The 19,631-nt window shown below is 41.1% G+C and overlaps 1 protein-coding gene across 1 annotated transcript in view; it reads left to right on the top strand.

Annotated features, from left to right (window-relative positions):
- Window positions 1–19,631, top strand: part of TBC1D8 (TBC1 domain family member 8) — a gene marked incomplete at both ends in the record, with an annotated part of 49,489 nt that overhangs the window by 17,602 nt on the left and 12,256 nt on the right. Inside the window, 9 exons of the mRNA XM_080363346.1 lie at window positions 829–947; window positions 3,185–3,413; window positions 6,996–7,236; window positions 14,516–14,723; window positions 15,893–16,087; window positions 16,560–16,742; window positions 17,151–17,301; window positions 18,263–18,477; window positions 19,292–19,409. Of these exons, the coding sequence (XP_080219472.1) occupies window positions 829–947; window positions 3,185–3,413; window positions 6,996–7,236; window positions 14,516–14,723; window positions 15,893–16,087; window positions 16,560–16,742; window positions 17,151–17,301; window positions 18,263–18,477; window positions 19,292–19,409 (1,659 nt within the window). The remainder of the gene's footprint in view (window positions 1–828; window positions 948–3,184; window positions 3,414–6,995; window positions 7,237–14,515; window positions 14,724–15,892; window positions 16,088–16,559; window positions 16,743–17,150; window positions 17,302–18,262; window positions 18,478–19,291; window positions 19,410–19,631) is intronic.

Here is a 19,631-nt window from a genome sequence, read left to right as displayed (position 1 = left end):
TTGCTCGTCTTGCTCTGATTTTTCTGTCATTGTGCGATAAAGTGACATTTCAGTTTAAAGCAGAAACAGCCAAAGCAAATAGGTTGTGACTGAAGTATTATTTCTAGAGTTAATGTAAACACATTACATTTAAAACAACAACAGCAAAACCCTTAAATAAGTCCTTAAGAAAACTCTAAAGATTTGGAAGTCTTTATTTGACCAAGATTTTCTGTTCACTCTATTTCTTCCCAAACTGCAGAAAAGTGCTCTTGTAGACATTTTAGGTGTTGTTCAAGCAAAGTACTTTATTTTTAGGTACTTTAATTATTACAGAGAACTTGTCAAACATGATGCCAGTTATGAACATGTAAATTCCTCTCAAAGTGTGTGCATGTGTGTGTGGGGTGTGTGCATATGCATGTGCGTACTGAAGGGAGGGAGAAAGGAGGATCGGGGACCTTTGAGAACAGGACGTAAATCAAAGGTTTCCAGTGGCCACTTAAGGAACATCACGTCAAAATAAGCTGCAGTCTAGCACCTCAGAATGAAGTTTTGCTGGTTTTTCTGCTTTGACTTTTAATGCAGTATTTGCTGGCTGAGAGTGTTTGAGAAGATAAAACTAAAAATACTAAAACTAAATCTCTAAAACAATGAGGCTTATGTTTTTCTCTAACTATACTGTTATGAATTAGACCTTTTTGACCTCTTTGCTACTAAGAATTTTGAGGTTGAGAGTTCAGTTTCTCATAATGAATTTATGAAATACTGCATTTTTAAACTTTTTTTCTTCCTTTCAATTTTGTTTCATAGGATGAATTTCAATACACTGCTTTTTTACTTTTCTAGGTGCCACTGTAGAGGAGATAAACCAGCACTGGGAATGGCTGGAACAAAACTTGCTCCATACTTTGTCTGTGTTTGACAATAAAGAAGATATTGTTAGTTTTGTCAAAGGGAAAGTGAAGGTAAGGAAAATGTCTTACTTTGACCCTTCCTTGTCCAATTACTTGTGGTTTATTAGAAACAATGCCAGAAAGTTGTTGTAATTCGTATTTGGTTTTGTCCACCTAAACATTATTTTTTGGTGAAGTGTGCTGACCTATCTGCGGTGTTCATTGTGGCTTCAGCATATCACAAAATCTGCTCGCTTCTCATGTTCATGTGTGATTTCTACACTTCTGTGTATCAGTGGGCTCACTGATCTGTTTTCACACTGACTTGTAAGAAGCTGGGAAGTATTTATGCTATTGCGTTTTTATACATGGACTACACAGGTAGAGGCTTCTTGTACAGCAAGGATTCTTAAATCTTCTTTTGCCCATGTATTGCCATTGGTGTAGTGGTGCTGGCTGTGGCTTTGTGGTGAGCAGCAGCACCTCCCTGCTCGGTAGGTACCTCACAAATAGTCCTACCCACGCCATGACTTGTAAGCCAGATTCACCCTGACCTGATGTAGGGTGAAAATACCTGTTCCATGGGTATAGGTGGTTAGAGATAGAGGATGATGTATCAATCTTCTGTGTGGCACTTGCATCTGATGTGGCCACCATCTGTGCATCTCCACTCGCATTTCCTCGGAAGCATCTCAAAACCAAAGTATCAGACTGAATCATTAGCCCCCCATCCCTTTCCAGCTTCGCTGTTCTTCTCTTCGCTGTGATGTGCAGCTGAGCTTTCTGTAGCATCTGCTTTCAGTTCCTCCGCCTTCCAAAACGCTACGTTAAATACTTTCCCTTCCTGTATCTCAGCTTTTCCTCCTTACTACGTTTCTCCTTCTGTCTCCCATGTTTTTCCTAGCTTTAACCCATCAGTTACTCTTGCCTATTTACATACTCCTTGATGGGGCTCAGAGGTGTCATCAGGTGACAGCCACAGTGCCTGAATCTGCAGGCAGCAACACAGTCCCCGCAGCACAGGGACAGGGGACGGGCCCTTGTGCAACGTCACCTGTGTCATGAGGATCCGGCACGGAAACTACCAGTGGCTTTACAGGATGCGAGGGTCGTGGCCGGGGACGGCAGTGAAGCTGCTGGCTGGCCGTGGGGTTGCAGAAACGAGCATCCTTTTGGAAGGCAGAAGAATTTTAAAAGTTAGGGAACTCGGTGACTGAAGAAGACCAGATTTAAAATAATAGCGGCACCTGTGGTAAAACTTGGAAAGCTTGGCGTCCTTCTATAAAATACACGCTCCAAGAGGAGCTTGGTGGTGGCTGGCGTGGGTGCAGGTCTGCTGGTGATGGCTTTACCTCAGGTCCTGCTGCACGCTTTTCCTTGCTGAGAGTTTTAGTGAGGTGCTCTTCCCCCTGTACTCCCCTCTTTGGTCTGGAAAATTAGTGGGAACATAATGTTTTTGCTGAATTTCAGCACTGCTGCTGTGATCTCTGTGGGCCCTGAAGTCAGGGAAGAAGGGAACAGAGAGGCAAAAGATCACCTTGTTAATCTTAGTTTTTAATCCTACTTTCTCAAAAAAACAACTTTGTTTAAGTGTACTGAAATGCTCTAATAAACTTAATCTCTCTTGATAACGCTGTGGCAGCCTGTTACCTAGCATAGCACATATTTAAAATTCTTCAGGTTTTATTAGTTAATGTTAAGTCCATGTTTTGGACCCTCGCCTCTACTGCAGATTTTTGGCATATTAGGACTGCTTGGTAACTGTGAATTATACCAGGTACTGTAACGTACAGATTGTTTGTCTGAATGGTACAATATGTACTTACCTCCTTTGTCGTAACACCGCTATTAAAATTCTCAACACTTAATTGTATTTACATAGATGTTCTTGAAAGCATGTTTGTAATGGTTCCAAGCATGTTACAAGTTAATGAGATGTCTCACTGCGTCCCTCTGCATAGGAAAATAGTACTGGTCGGCATATACAATTGTTACTCTGCCTTTGCTGTGCATGCCCCAAATAACAGCAATCATAAGCAGCAGTGAAACTGTAAATATATGGTTTTGCTCGACTCATTGAAAAAACAATTTTAAAAAAGCCCCCAGAAGTTTTGGTTTGGAAGCATTCAAAATGTATGAGAGATGCAAACGCCACAGAAATTTCTCCATTTGTGAAAATTGCAAATTAACTTGAATTTCTTTGTGAGAAAAGGTTGTGTTATTAAAGTTTGGATGGGTAGCTTGTAGCAACTTGCTCAAGTGCGAATGCCATAGCTTTATCCTGATGTATGATTTCGTTACGGACTCAGGCGCTGATTGCAGAGGAAACAAGCAGCAAGCTCGCCGAGCAGGAGGAAGAACCTGAGAAGTTCCGAGAAGCCCTGGTGAAATTTGAATCCAGATTTAATTTTCCTGAAGCTGAGAAGCTGATCACCTATTATTCCTGTTGCTGTTGGAAAGGAAAGGTTCCTCGGCAAGGCTGGCTTTATTTGAGCATCAATCATCTCTGTTTTTATTCCTTCTTCCTGGGCAAAGAATGTAAGTGTAAATGTGTAAGAAATCTAATGCCGGGAAGAGATATAAATACAACTGGCTTTAAAAGCAAGAATAGCTGGAGTTTTTATGAAAAGCTTAATTCACCTCTGAGGTTTAGTTTCTTGAGTTTTTTTGTTGCTCAGGTGAAACATGCTGTTTAATTTAGTATTAGTTTCATCCTTTATATTTTAGTATTAACCCGCTAATAAAAATGAGAGTATAAGAGCATGCAGACACAGCTGCTATCTGGTTCTTATTCGTGCTGTGGTGAAGCAGCCTTAAAATGTAAGAGGCCTCGTACAGATTCTGAAATTGAGGCTTTTAGTGCCAAAAAACGGGTCCCTCCCCACAGACAGGGTGCAGGGTGATGGCTGCTGGGCAGCAGGGTAAGGGCTGGTGGGGCTGGGGGTGCCAGGGCCCATCTCCCTGCCTGAAAATAGCCCAGGAAACATAACGGGGGCTATGCCCTGGAGAACCAGGTGAAAATTCAGAGGTTTAAAGGGGAAACAACAGCAATTTAGGGATTTCTTTGTGTTTCTGAATAGCGGTGCAGGGAGGTCGCAAGAAGTGTGTCCCGAGGTTTTTGGACCTTCAGATGGTTCAGTGAGCCGTTCCTCTGCAGAGAAAGGGTTGTGTGATGATGAAAAGCCTGTCAGAATAGATATTAGAAGGTAAAAAATTAGTGTAATAGACATTAGACAGTAAAAATAAATGTAGCCATTTAAGCTCCGTAGTGTTTCTCTGTTTAATAATATTGTGCATGAACTGATAACATTTTAAGTCCTGTTTATCCTGCTGGAACTTCAGCAAGGGCAGTAATGTAAACCTATAATGCTATAAATACAGCAAGAATTGTCAGTTACCAGAATTAGGAAAACTTTACCATTTACTGTCTGGATTTAACATTAGGATGGCTAGTCAAATGAAACTGTGGATTTAAAAATGAAATATGTTAATGTAAATATAAGAAAGATAGTAATTGGTAATTTCTTAGACCTAAAACATACAAAGACATGCTTAGAGTAAGAGATCCTTTTTTTCCCCATATATTATTTCAGACCAATTGTTTTGTCATATCTGTAAAAGATGGTAGAATTAGATTTAAAATGCTGGTAAGTTTGTTGTTCATTATAAAAACAAAAGTTGAGTTTTGCTGAGAAGGCTATAATGGAGTCTATTGATACATACTAGATATCCAAGTTCTTGTTTAGTCTTTTTGTTTTCTGTTTGCTATCAAATAATATCCTTTGTCAGTCATTTCTTATTGCTATCATCACAAGCTTTCTCTTATTAAATCTGAGATATCTAGTCTGCCAAAGCACACAAAGCAAAAGAGTTACTTATTAATGATAGATAAAGGGGGAAGGAGGAGGGAGAAAGAAAAACTCTTTTATATTGTTCAAAAAATTTTGTTTATGCAATACAACACATCATTAAATGATATTGGAAGTACAACATCATGCTGTATTATTTAAGAAGAAATCACTTCTAATCTCTTTTAATAATAATTCATTATGAAAATACAAAAGGCCCTCAGATGACTACATGTTTGCAACTTTTAATTTTGACCATATTCATTCAGTGTTACAATTGGTCAAATTGCCTTTGTGTTCCAATGCATTTGCGTGGAAACATGAAATAAAAAGCTGAATTTTCTTCTGGTTAAACAGACTTCCGTAGCTCAGTGGGAAGCATAATATGTTGAAATGCGATTCTGGTAAGGCAGATCGCTTCTATTTCAAAGCTAGTATTTTGACACATTTGTGAAATACTTGTATTACATTGAATAATCCAGATTTAATGTAGTTCTGGTTGTTACTATTTGAGAAGCTGATGCTGATTATATGTAGAACAAGTGATTAATTGTCTTTATTTTCAGGTAGCAATCACAAATTAAATCTGGTTAAATCTAGTTTTGAAAGTGTTCCTAAGAAATCACATATATTGCATTCTTTGATACAGCACAGGGAAAAAAAGGCAAAACAAAACAAAACCCAAAATATGAGTTGCAATAAAAATAGTTCTTAAATGTCTTTTAACTCTGCAAAAAAATCCTCCCAAATTGTAGACTGAAATCTCTTTATAAGCAAAGCGTTAAGTGTTCTGCTTCTGGCAAGTCAGTCCCCTTCCCCGTGTTTTATTTGATGTTGAAATGACTTGGAATGCAATATTGGAACCTGTTTTCAGCTTCTCGTAAAATTAAGCTACGGCTTATGGGAGCATAAACTCTGTGGAACATTTTTTCCAGGACAAGTCCCCTTTTATTTAATCCTCGAAGCATTTGCAGAATTTCAGAGGCTTAGAACGTCGGATTTCTTGAAAGGGCGTGCCAGGGTTTCTTCACATTTTTTAATTAAACTTCTGTTTTTCTAAAACTTTGAAGACTTCGGACCTTTCATCGGTAGTTTGGGTCCCTTACAATCTGCTGGGCTGTTTGTGCAACCAGCACTGTAGAGCCCCTGTGGTTCCAACCTGCATGAACAATAGTGCTATTGCTGTTTAATCTTTCGTCCCTTGGCTGTGCCTGTACAGATGATTTTACAACCATTCGCAGCCGTTTGTGCGTGTTGACGCAGCTGTGCTTTATTTAAGTAAGAAAAAAATGTTATCTGCAAATAATCTTGACAGCTGTGGTTCATGTACTGCAGAGGACTTGCTGAGGGTAGCTCCGTGGGTAATTAGTGATCGCGGATAAGTGTCTTATATATATGACAATGTTTGTTATTACTGCCTTTTTATAGCTTTATTGGCATCAGGAGACCGGCTAGGGATGTTGTGGGGTGTAGCCTTGATGTTATTGGCACAGAGAATCTTGGGAAGCTTCCAGCAGTTGTTAAATAGAAATTTAATCTATTTTAAAAGTCCTTTCCAGCCTAATTTCTACCCAGAGATTCATGCGAGAGAGGCAAGTAACATCCTGCAGTGGTTATCTAAAATAAGCTGATTCAGCAGTGTTTAACTGTAGAGAACAGTTTCCTGTATTTTTTTCTTTCCCATAGACAACTCTGACTACAGCTAATGTTTAGGGCAAGATTTACCTGTGCGCCTTTTAAGTAAAAAGTAACCAAGATGGGAAGAAAATGTCCATATGCAAAAGCTTCCTTTTATATGGAAGTTATCTTTATTTAAAAAGTTGAAGTACTGTGCATATAATTCGGTTTCCACCTGCCTATAGTTTTATTTCTGGGAGATTACAAAGCATTTTCCTATTTTCTTTCTCTTCTCAAACTGAACTATTTATTCAGGTAGTAATGAAGCCGGCTGCAGAATGGCTTGTAAAGGAGCTGGGAGCACAGCTTATGGCAGGTGTTCTGTAATGGCAGAACCCCACAGTTCAGCACTTCTTATAAGAAAATAAGTAAAATTTTGAGGGGAAGAGTCTGAAAAAGACAATCTTTTGTGGTGGGAGGAGAATGAACATAGAGTAATAAGAGGGACTTCAGCTTTTGCTTGGTCTTTATCTCTAAAAATGGGTCTTTCTCCTCTTCGGTTATTTGAGTTTCATTCCGAATTTGCTTATTTCCCAAATCTGAAAAATGTAAGCAGAGTTTCCAACCCGCTTTTGCTTTTTTTCTCTGATTTCAGTGAAACTTGTCATTCCTTGGGTTGAGGTCCAGAAGCTGGAAAGAACCTCCAACGTCTTCATGACTGACACGGTCCGCGTCACCACCCCGAATAAAGAGCGCGACTTCTCCACGTTCCTCAACATTGCTGAGGCTTTCAGGATCATGGAGCAACTGGCAGATGTGACTCTCCGAAGGCTACTGGATAATGAGATCTTTGAGCTGGATCCAGGCCTACAGGATCCTACTCAGATTACCAAGAGGTAAAAAGCTTAAGTTGTTCTCCCTTGTGTGAGCAGAAGTGCGGCGGTGGCTTTATGCTTTACTTTGTCAGCTGGGTAAGATTTCAAAGGTTTACTTGACTGGGCGCGAAAGAGATTTTGTAATGTAGTATGGTGTGTCAAATAGGTACATTTTGACTTGTGTGCAAGATACTTTTTTCCATTTTATATTCTTCCCTTTAACATGACTGTGATTTTTTGTTTGCTTGGTTTAAAACTGCCATTCCCTGTTGAAGAGTAGATTGCAGCAAGGCATATTTTCAGTCTTCTCTGAAGAAAAACATTATTTTGTTTGTAATTTTGGCAATGTGTGGGCTTTCCCAGTGCCGTCAGTTCTGTAGAATTATTGCTTTTGATTGTATCTGAAATGTGGAGTTTCCCACTAGCATGGTTGCTATAGCTGACTTAGCAAGTAGTTATAGGACTTAAAAAACCCACAGGCAGTTGCAGCAGATTAATATGCTATTGTCAGCTCTACCCTAAGCGTCCCCAAAATGCATCTCTGCATTCCTCTCCCACTACAGAAATGCATTGGGCTCTCAGGGAGAAGGTCGATAACTATTTCTCTGCTGGTAGCACAACACACAACTTTTGTGTTTTATTTGCTGCTGTGGGAAAGGGGAAGGGAAACTGCCCAGAGGAATTTTAGGTGGGCAGGGTGGAATAGGCCAAAGTGGAATTTGGCTGAGACATCAGGGTTAAGGTACTGGTTTAAAATACTTCTTTTCTGAGTGGGGTGTGTGTGGAGTGCTCATCCCATTCCCTGCTCTTCCGTCCTCTCCCTTGGCCAGAACTATGAAGGGAATTACCCAGGTGTTGCTTCCTGGCCAAGACATGAGGTACATGTGGTATCATTTCCCAATAAAACAGAGAGGTGTCCAGTAGCCGTTCCGTTGTTTCCGAGGGGCATTTTTGCAGTGATGTGGGGTATGCATCTCGGCTAAACGCTTCTGCAAAGCTTCATAATGAAGTTTAAAACAATAAAATGCACTTCTTCTGCAATTTCATATGTACCCACAGTAAGGAAAATCACTGACACCAGGATTCCATCAAGGACTTCATTTGAGGTGACCAGCGGTGAGCAGTCACAAACATCTTTGCAGGCTTTTTTGGTTTTTTTTCTATAGCCAGGATCCCATTAAACACAAGAGCTACTGTTCTTTTTACAATATGTGTGCAACTGGATACTTTTAACATTGTAGACCTTTAGCCCAAGAAATGTAGGATATGTACTTTGACTAATGTAGGATATGGCTTTGAGATATAGGTTGTATCTAAGCCCCTTCTCTGCTTTACCATTCCACCCTACTCCTGCTTTTGCACTGAAAAGGTAGGTGCACAAAACAAGGAAAGTAAATCCAGAGGAGATGTAACAAAAAACTGGGGGGAGTTATTTTCAGTGTCTACTGATTTTTTTTTTAAACTCATCATTGTCACTTCCCAAAAGAGTCTTTGAACCAGGGGCGCTAACTGAGTGGAAAACTACAGAGAAACGAAAATTGCAGTTGCAAAGAGAAGCGTGAGCTTAGCAATACGCTGTAATAAAGAGGTTCTCAGAGTATCAACCTGTACGTACCTTGGGGCATTTTTGAAAAGTAGTATGTCTGTTAGCAAACAAGCAACAGAAACCATCCCACGCACTCAAACAGGTTTTTTTCCTTGCCTTCCCTCCAACCTAAAAAAACCAAACCAGAACAAAGAAAGAGGGGCTGGACAGAGGAGAAGTAAGGATAAAAATATATTTACTGGATAGTTCCTTGGCAAGATGTTCTCTACCTTGTGCTGATACTAATGTGCTTGAACTTGAGATGGCAGAAAGGAAAACATGGAAACATGGAAGATGCCCAAATCCAATTTCCTTTTCACAAATTAAGTAGTGGTTGGATAAGTTGCTGTTTCTGGTGCCCTTTGTCACACTTCAGCAACCACTTTGATGTAACATGATTAAGCAAGACTGTAGTTTAAATAGTGGATAAACTGGTTTTTAATGCTAACATGTTTTGGGGGCTGAGATTTTTTGGTGTGTGAAGTTTTTGTTCCTGCTTTTTTTCCTGAAGCCTTTGTAGTACTATAAGAACAACTATTTTTCTCTCAACATTTTTTAGTTAATAATTGTCTTTGCTAATTCCTGTGCATGATTTGGAGGCAAAACGTAGTGCGTCAAAATGAAAGCAACAATCCATACATCATTAAAACTATTCCAGCTGTATCAAATGAATTAAGTTGCTGCACATTGTTTTTGTTTGTTAGGCTTTCTTTTGCAAGAAGCTCATCTCAGTATCTTTATTAAAAAGAAAAAAAAAAAGCATTCTTAATGTCATAATGATCTGTATATTCTCCATTCTGAAAACCAGAAACCTTTGGTGCTGTTGCTGAGGCTCTTAGGGGGTCATTCTGCTGAGCAATGGGGGGATGGGACTCAGAGAGGCTGCAGGATTAGTCCCTCAGTCTGTGACACAAATTGTGTTATGGCCAGAGTCAAACAAGTTAAGGTACAAGTTTCTGTGCTGCTTAATGAGAGGATAAGGCTTGGAACTGTGGATTATGAAGGAACTAACGGCAATTAAGTTAATTGCCATAAAGAGCAGAGGAAAGCTGAGGTGTTTGCTGACTGCAAATGCCATTTCTTGCAGATATTTTCATGTGCCATACAACTGTGCTGGAATGTAGGGCAGCTGTTTTTCATTTTTAAGAAGAAGGTAGCTAAAATCTCTGGTATAGGTCTCTTGTGCTTCTTATTTCCATCTCTTTCAGGATGCAAGAACATCCATTGCATTCCTCAAACGTAATGAGGAAATTGGCCAGAGCAGAACCCACAATTTAAAAGCTTTAGCGCCGGTGTCAGTAAAGTTTCAAACGTATGATGTGTTTCTGCAGGCTCTAACCACCTTGGTTTATTTTCTTTGTTTCTAACTGTGACTTGCCAATGAGGGTGGTTTTGCTTCATACGAAGATAAAGAAAGTTTTAAATGCTGATCTAAGCTGAAAAGAAACGGTTTGAAGTATCTTGAATCGTAAATGCCGTTTCAGCCCACATTCATTCCTTCAGAGAGGGAATCCAAGAATGCCATAAACCTGCAGCTACAAGGAGGATGTGACTAGAAAGAACCTTCTTTTATTTCATCTGCTTGGTGAAAGGCAGGGTTTGGGATTATCTCTATTTATAGTCATTCATGACAGATGATTGCCTAACATGTTTTAAGAGTTTCCAGTAATGGAAATATCAGGATCCATACCGGTACTTCACTGACCTGTCATTGAAAAGTCTTTCTGAAGTCTAATTTGAATCTTATGTGCTGTTTCTTAAGTCTGTTACTTCTTGTCCTGCCCAGTCCTATTGAAGAGATCAGATGTTCTTTCTCTAGAGCAACTATTTGTGTATTTGGAGGCTTGTATGCGTCTCCTCTCCTCCACTGCTCTAGTTCAGCCAAGTTTTTCTTATCAGCCCTGTTTTTAACCCTTCTGGCTGATCTTCTCTGGACATGTAGGCCTGGGGTGGTGAGTTACAGGATCACGCTTGATTCTTTGCTGGTGCTGACCACGTCAGGAACAATATGACGATCTCTGCGGCAGCTCCAACACTGCTGTGCTCCATCTTGGTGCAGCTTCTGCAGCCCGGCGTGGTGCTCCTCTTTCTCCTGGGAGCCTGAAGCTCTTGGCTGATGTTTGGCTTGTGATCCCTTGTAGGGTTTAATAACGACAATCTCTGATCCATCATGTAGGTGGCTGATGAAGAGGTTGAACAGAAGCTAGTCCAGGACATACCCCCAAGGAGGACCTCTCAATACAGCCTTCCACTTTACCGAGGAGCCTTTGAGAGCTGCTTTTTGGCGTACCCATTTTCAGCTGCCTCGGTACAACAGTTTTTCCCTTTGATCCGGTTTTATTAGTTCCAGGCAATATCAAGACTTGCATGAAGTCTGTCTAAAAATATCCATTGCATCTTCTCCATCTACAAGTCCAGTGTTCCTGCTGCGTAAGGGAACGATGTTCAGTTTACATGTGTCTGGACAGGTTTTTGTTGGCTCTTCTCAGATAACTTCTAGCTTGCTTACGAGAAGCCTTTCTTGCCATGCAAATTCAGCAGTTCTTCCAATAAGCAAGATATATATTGTTGGATGTGTTATTTCCAAAATCTATAACTGTGGACTCTGAAGAGCCAGAAGAGCCTTTTAATCCATCTCTAGAAGCAGCAGGTCAACTGTTTAGGTGTTAGGCAGCAAGTGACTCAGCAGAGCTAAAATTTTGCCAAGTTCTGTTAGTTTTAAAGCAGAGAAAAACATTTGACGGCGAGGACACACATTTTAGTGTCCTGATTCTTTTAGGCATTCTGTTAGTTTTGTGTGTTATTTCCTTTAATTTAAAATTCTTGGAAGGTAACGTAGGGGTCACGCACAAGGAGTTATCGCAGTTGAGACTTGCCATTCACTTTGAAGTGCTGGAGTTGGAGGCGGTCCAGGATCCCGAAACATGCAAGTCGGGAACTGCGCTTGGAAAGAATTGCTGAGTTTTCTGAAAAGTAAGGAACAAGGCAACTGCATCTTCTCGCCTTTTATTCTTTCCGATGCACGTGTGAATACTCAGTAAACATTGTTTTTACATAACGATACAATTCCTTCTTTTTCTTAGGTAGAGCTCAGTACGCTGCATTTGCTTAAAAACCAAACCACCGTGGAAATTGTTAAGTTAGACGAGAAAATTTCAAACACATTGGGCCGCAGGTAGAAAGTTTGCATTTCTGTTTGGCAGTGGAGGTTTTGTGAAACTCAAAATGGAAGCTGTGAGTCCTGGCAGTGTGGGCCAGTCACTCCATCTTTGTTGTATCATGTTTAAACAGTTGTCTGTCTTGTTTTAGGAGCTAATTTTGTTTGTGGTTTGGTTTTTTTTTTTGAGTTACAGGGTTTGGGGTTTTTTTAACGAGCTCTAATTTTGTTTGGCTGTATTTATGAAGGGAAGCAATTGCTTTAAGCCCTAGCATTTGCTTCCCTGACAGGAAATATTTTCACAGTGTGCCACTTTCTAATAAAACCTCTTGTTTGAGCCCACAGTGGTAGGTGCTGACAGCATTTCATCCCTGTGCTACCATATTTCTTTCCGGGATCTCTCCCACCAGGAGTCTGGCCCCTGTTTTGGGACGGGTCCCCAGGGCAGCCCTGGCTGTGGGGGGGTCTCCATGGTGGCCCTGTGTGACTCATGAGTCACAGGAGACAGGGATGTTGGGGTTGTCAGCCTTTCTCTGGAATGGAGTGAGGGGGCTGGACGCAGTGCTCGGTGGATTTACGTAGTTTTCAGATACGGGAAATGTCGTTCTTCGGCTTAAAAACGTGTGGCTTCTTGTCTGAATAGGCCCCACACCTGGAGCCTGCAGGCCAAAGAGATGGCGCAAAATCCCAAAAACCGCAGATTTTGGAGCATTAGAAACAGTCAGCTCTTAAATAACAGACAATCTGTGCCTCAGCAGAGGTCCCACTGTTCTATATGATGCCTCTTTTCGTGTAAAGGTATAGAAATTGTAACAGCTGAGTAGATCCGGCGAGGGTCTTCCCTTCTCAGCACAATAGCAGGAGAGCACAGCTCTACCGAGACCCGACTGCAGATGCTATCAGCAGCATTCATCTGTGCTGTGCAGAAATGGAAAATATTTTAGTGCTGAGTTAACTAGGAAGGCATATCCTGATCCAGCTTTGTCACAATAGCAGATCTCTGCGGGCACTTATCAGAGTTGCTCTCTCTGTGGAATTTTAACTCGGGAGCAACCTTTTTGCCTTCCTTCACAAAGAGGGTTTCTCTTTGTTCTTTGTGAAAAACAAAACAAAACCAAACCAAAAAGCAACAAAACAGGAGACAATTTGTCTGTTTTCCCTGGATAATCTTATTAAGGAAGATAATGCTTGAGAAGGAAACAGCAGCCCAACGCTGGTCGAGTGCGTTTTGTCTTTTCTGTTGGTCGCAATTACAGATCGTCCCTTCTCAGGTCTCGGTTTGTTCTCGATTGTCTTCCTCCCTGTTTCACATGGCTTTAGTTTTCTCTACAAATGAAACTGAAATAACCCCCCTCCCCCCAATTGATTTACTTACTGAAGCAGCAGCTTCATCTGTCTCAACTTATTTATGAACAGCAGGGCTGGGGGAGGGTGTCTGCGGAAGAGGAGGGTGAGGGAAGAAGCGAAGAGGGGACTTGGAGCACCAAGGTACCACTCCCTGTTATGCTTCGGCCCACGCATTAAATTCTTTCAATGGAACAAAGTCAAGCCATTTTTTTTTCCCTAAGGTGAATCATGTTTGGAAAAATTTACTTATAGTAAAGAAAATGATGGAATTTAAGCCCTAATGTTTCTGGAACTGCTGGTGATGAGCTAATAGCCGTGGCCTGTTTATAATGTAATTGCATAGCTCTTGAAATTGCTGCAGACCTCTTCATTAAAAAGGAGGAGAAAAAAAAAATCCCCAAAGCTAAGTATAAAAAAAATCCCCAAAGTCTGTATAACAGTAGCTCAGTAGTGAAAGCTTCATTTATGTAAACTTTTTCTCTCCACATAAATGTGGATGGGTGACTGGAAGGAAGCCAAGTCTAAACTGAATGTATCTGGTGCTGTTATTCCCAACCGAGTCTGTAGGTGACCTGAGACTGTTCCGCATTTTGCCACTGTTCTGAGGGCTCTCAGAGGCTAATACCTCTGCAAGTCAAGGACGTGATGATGTAAATGCCACCATCATTAACTCTTCTATTACTGACCACTTCAGACGTGCTCACTGAGCAAATGCTTACTTTTGGTTGCAGGTGCAAATCCCTGAGGTGATGTTGGTAATGCTGCTGGGAAGGGAAACAAGGAACATAAAGCTAATCTCCCATTGCTCGGTGTATGTTCATCAGATGAAAGATTTAGTTATCTCCTGGGCATTGAAAACTGTAACTCTTTCAGGCTGGAAAGTTGTATAGCAGCCACAGAAAACACATGGCTAAATAATAATTAAAAAAACCCACAACAAACCGGTTGATTTAAATTAATATCCTTTCCTTTCCTAGTTCCTGCAGTAGTTGCTTTTGACCTTATTATTAAACAAGCAAGTGTTGCTAGTGATTCTTTATTGTATTTCAAAGCCAGTCTTTAATCAATGTGTTCACATAGGCAGCAAAGATTGCTGTGCACGGTGCTTTTATTCTGTATCCCTCACTCTTGGTGAGGCTAACAAGAAAATGAACCTTGCACTCGATGTCCTTTTGGGATCTTGTGATTTGATCTCACTGCTTTCTCTTAAGGGATCTTGAAGCCAGAGCGCAGAATGAATTCTTTCGGGCCTTCTTCAGATTGCCCAGGAAGGAGAAGCTGCATGAAGTTGTAGACTGTTCTCTCTGGACGCCGTTTAGTCGCTGTCACACGGTGGGAAGGATGTATACTTCAGACAGCTATATCTGTTTTGCCAGCAAAGAGAATGGCTGCTGCAATGTTATCATCCCACTTAGAGAGGTAGAGTTGTTTGTTTCATTTCAGGTCTCTTATCTGCCTTTCTGTGCCGTAAGCATCCACTGTTGACTTATCTGCAGACTATCGTTTGATGAAAACGAGTAGGATGCTTGTGTATGTCGTGCCTACAGAATTGTCGTGGAGCTCATTCTGGGACTCATTAGGGCATAAGCTCCTAAAAATACTTATGGGTAACTCAGCTTGATCCTCAGAGCGAAGTATGGACAGGTAATTCAGTGGGACAGAGCACTACAAAGGCAGAGTCTGCTCGGTCCAAGACTCGGTCAGTGTCCCCCTCTCAGCTGCACAAACGCAGACGTCCAGCTTGATGTTGATGGAGACTTCAGCTTGGACCCTTCTAGCACTATAAAAGCATCCCTGGCCAGGGTCAACACTTAGAAGTGTTGAAGCTCTCCCTCCACAGATGAACTCTAGCAAACCTGTGGAGACTTTGCGAACTTGTTGGGCAGAGAGAAAAAAGGGACATTCTGGAGGCAGTGACAAGCTGCCATATTTCCATGAAATCAGAGGCTTATTTAAATGGAATGCAGGATGCATGGGAAGGTGGTGGGAGTAGATGAGGAGAAGGAAGCTGTCAGCAAACACCTGCCTGATCTGCTGTGGATACAAGGCTATTATGATCTTTTAATTATAGCTTTCCTTTTATCCTTGACTAAGAGTAACATTGAACTATCCTAACTGTAGAAACTTACCTTCCACTGTTACAGAAATAGAAAACAATAAGGGAACGGTGTTATATACTAAATCAGAAACAACAACACAACTGTTTTCCCCTCTCCTCAGGAGTGTGAAAGTAAATTTCCTCCTCCATTCTGCAGAATTTGATCAAATTAATCCTTTTCTAAATCTTGTTTTTATCATTAATCTCTTATCTTTCCTCTCAGTCTACTCACCTGAAGTGGGTGGCAAAGTCATTAAAAAAAAACCAAGGCAGCTGAGATACTTTTTGGTGCCTGGTTTGAGCTTCTAAAGAGACCATAAACTTTGGGCAACGGGATGTGTCTGATCAAGGAAAGTCGATATGAATAACCATGTTTAAAGCATGTGTGTAGATGAATGTCATGTTTTTACATTTTGGTACATGTAGAATATTTGAAGATGTTTCTGTGGACGTGGTGCATAATATGTTTTCTGTGATGTTTCTGGAAAAGGTAATCAGTATAGAGAAGATGGAGGACACAAGCCTTCTCCCCAATCCCATCATCGTTAGCATAAGGAGCAAGACAGCCTTTCAGTTCATTGAGCTGAAGGACCGAGATACTTTGGTGGAGAACCTGCTCCAGAGGCTAAAACAAGTAAACTCCAGCAACCCAGTGCACTGTAACAACTTGCAAAATAAGAACCAGGTACCGAACTTCAGGGTTTTTCTTTATTTTGAATTCACTGTGTCAATATATTGGTCCATTGGCTGCGGACTTCCCTTCCTTGGAGCTACTCAGCTAGACTCAGCCCCCAGCAACCTGGTCTGAGGGGGCCTGCTTTGAGCAGGGGATTGAAAAGGATGGTCCCCTTCAACCTAAATTATTCTCTATAATTTTGTTTATCAAATCCTAACCAAAGTGGAAGATTGTTTGGTAGTTTGTCATCAGGGACACTAAGAATTTACTAACAACTTATGTTGTAAAGTAACAACCCTTTTTCTGACATACCAGCGAATGATAATTTGAATAAAGTCTTGTGTAAAGCCTTTCCCCCTCAAAAGTGTGAAACATTTTGATGGAAAAGACAAAGGCTGACCCAGCTCTGTCTCTTTAAGACAGCTGAGGATGTAGTTCTTGGCCTCTTCTCAGTCATTACTGCTTGGATTCTGTGTTACAGAACACTCCTGCCTTTGGACTCACATGTGTGCTGAGGGACGGTGAGCCTGCGTGTCCGGGAACAGAGGCTTCACAAAGCAAGGAGAGAAGTGAATGCAGAAAGGAAAACAGTTATTTGCTCAATGCAGAAGGACTAAGGTCAGATTTCCATCAGTCAGCAACAGTAGGCCTTGATTTTGGAAAGGTATGTCAAATTTGGGAAAAGTTGTAAGAAGGTTTTTTTTCTCTTAAAAAAAACGGGGGTGACATTCAAACAGATCCTCATTTTTAGTAAAATGAACTCTGTATTGGCTACAGGAGTTATATATGGGGTAGTATAATTTCTCTTGGCTTGGATTTTTTCTTGTCCCTTCCCCTCCATTTCTTTCTCATCAGTATTTGTAATTTTTCTCCCTGTCTGATCAGTTCTGCTCTTCCCTGTGTGGTTAATTGTATGTGCAAAATGAGGAAATCCGTAGTCCTTAGAGCAGACTTTCCATATCCATTGGTAATGGATATACCTTGCAGAATTTCTAATATGTAAAGTGTTTCTCTTTACCATTTCTCAGATGTACATGATTCATTCTTTTAAAAGATATCTTCTTGTTCCCAGTCTAGAGAGCAAATCAAAGAGAGTCTATGGGATGACCATTTTGTAGAATATGGCAGAACCGTGTGCATGTTTCGCACAGAGAAGATCAGAAAACTTGTTGCTATGGGAATCCCTGAATCCTTAAGAGGCAAACTCTGGCTGCTCTTCTCAGGTGGGCACACTTAGAAACATTGACTGTAGGCATCATCTGATTGTGAACATGGCAAAACATTTAGGCAAGAAGACAATTAAATGTCATTTATGTGGAGCTTACGATAGTTCTTATAGAAGAGAGATGATCAGCTACTGAACTAATAAGTGCAAAAAATTACCTAGGTAGATCTGTAAAAATTTTGTCTCTGGCTAATATGACAATGACATGCAAAAGAATCGAAATAACATCTGCTTCATCTGTGTAATTTTAAATTAATGTCATATTTTCATAAAATAATGTTTGTCTTCAAGCAGCAATTAGATTTAACCCTAGACAAATCAAATTACTGCAAAATAATGACATCTTAAAGTCAGCAGTCCTGCTGCTACTTCTTGTTGAATGTTGGCAGGGGTAATAGAAACTGGAGATGGAAAAAACAACTCATTTCATCCACAGATCTGGCAGAGCCAGAATGTGCCTACAATACGATCTCAAGTTTAGTCCTTAATCCAGTATATGACATGTTCAAACATTTGTAAAACTGTTCCTTCACGTGGAGTTTACCCTCCTTGGAGGGCATGAGCAATGCTGAGTACGTTTCTTCCAGTACTACTTTCTCCTAGGGAAGTTTTCTGCTCAGTGTCAGTATTAAGGTGTTTTGAATGGTGCTGCATCACATACGCTTCGCTGGTATTTGTTTTCAAGACACTTACTCTGCCAGGACTTTATTTCTTCTAGGTCTGGAGATTTCACCAAATTCAGAGACCTTGGGGAAAACCATCTTGCTTACATCCTTTCCAGTAGTAATACCCACAACATTTAAGTTTAGCATCATCCTAATCCACTGAGCAACCTGGTCTAGTTGATGATGTCCCTGCTTATTGCCAGGGGTTGGACTAGATAACCTTTGAAGGTCCCTTCCAAGCCAAACTATTCCATGATGCTGTGATTCATCTTTCTCTCTTCCCGCTGTGTTTAGACGCCGTGACGGATCTCACCTCGCATCCCGGTTACTACGTGCACTTGGTGGAGGCGTCAATGGGCAAGTCCTGTATGGTGACAGAGGAGATCGAGCGTGACCTCCACCGCTCGCTGCCCGAACACCCCGCTTTCCAGAGCGAGACGGGGATCGCTGCCCTGAGAAGGGTGCTCACGGCGTATGCCCACAGGAACCCCAAAATAGGATACTGCCAGGTGGGAAACTCCCAGCAGTTTTTTTCACCTCTTTTGGCTCTCTCAGTTTTATCATTCTCTTAGGAGTGTTTTTAATGGTGGTTTCGATAAATAATGTCTTTTTACTTAAGAAAAATACATAATTTTAGATATTAAATGTAACTTACTCTGGAAAGAAGTACATAGGCTGGTACTCTGGCTTAACAAAAGTCTTCCCTCAGCATGTTACAGATTGCATCTAAAGAGGGGAAAAAATGTTTCTGATGCTCTGTGTGAAAGTACGTTTCTTACCCAATACTTGGAGATGATGTGAAGTAAACTGGCCTGCACAGATGAGGTTCACGTAGAGCACTGGGACAGAGCTTTAATGAACGAGAGTTCTCCTTTCTGCCAAAACTGATGACAAATTATGAAGTACTTTACCCAGCTGGCCAGCTAAACTTTACCTTCTGTGCAGCTCCCTGAATTCTGATTAACGTCATACTGGTTCCAGATCCCTTGTCTTCTTTTGAAATACAAATACAGGGAGAGGGGGAATGCAGCCCCAGAACATCTTGCATTATCAGTTACCTACTTTGTACCTGGGCAGATCCAGTACTATGCTTTTCTCTGTTGTTTCCTATTGCTCTTAGGAAAAGCAGTATACATAAGCTGGAAAATCTTGTTATGTCTTTGGGTTGCAATTACGCATTCACCGTCTGTTACTCTTGCTATTTTTTTTTTTAGTTGTTTACATCATGTTAGGCTACTTTCTTTAAAAAGAGACATAATTTAGCTTTTGTCAGTAGGATTTGCAGTCACTAAAAAATGCCATTTTCTTCTTTGCCCTTGTAAGTCTATGAATATTTTGACCTCGGTGTTGCTCTTGTATGCCAAAGAGGAAGAAGCCTTTTGGCTGCTGGTCGCCGTGTGTGAGCGAATGCTGCCGGATTACTTCAACCACCGCGTGATAGGTGAGCTTGTGCTCCTCTTCTTGCTAACTGGGAAGGGGCAGCCAGATGACACTGGGGTGAGTAAGGTGCTCTCAGGTCGCTCCTCACGGGCGAGGTGGTCCGTCAATTTCGGCGATGTGCAGGGATAGCAGTGGTGGCTGCTCATGTTCCAGCTGGAGTTGGTTTTGTTTTCATAGAATCATAGAATAGTTTGGGTTGGAAGGGACCTTCAAAGGTCATCTA

This window comes from Nesoenas mayeri (genome assembly GCF_963082525.1).
Source record: "Nesoenas mayeri genome assembly, chromosome: 1".
Lineage (NCBI taxonomy): Eukaryota > Metazoa > Chordata > Aves > Columbiformes > Columbidae > Nesoenas > Nesoenas mayeri.
The sequence above is the reverse complement of the archived record's forward strand: the minus strand, read 5'-3'. Positions and strand labels throughout refer to the sequence as shown.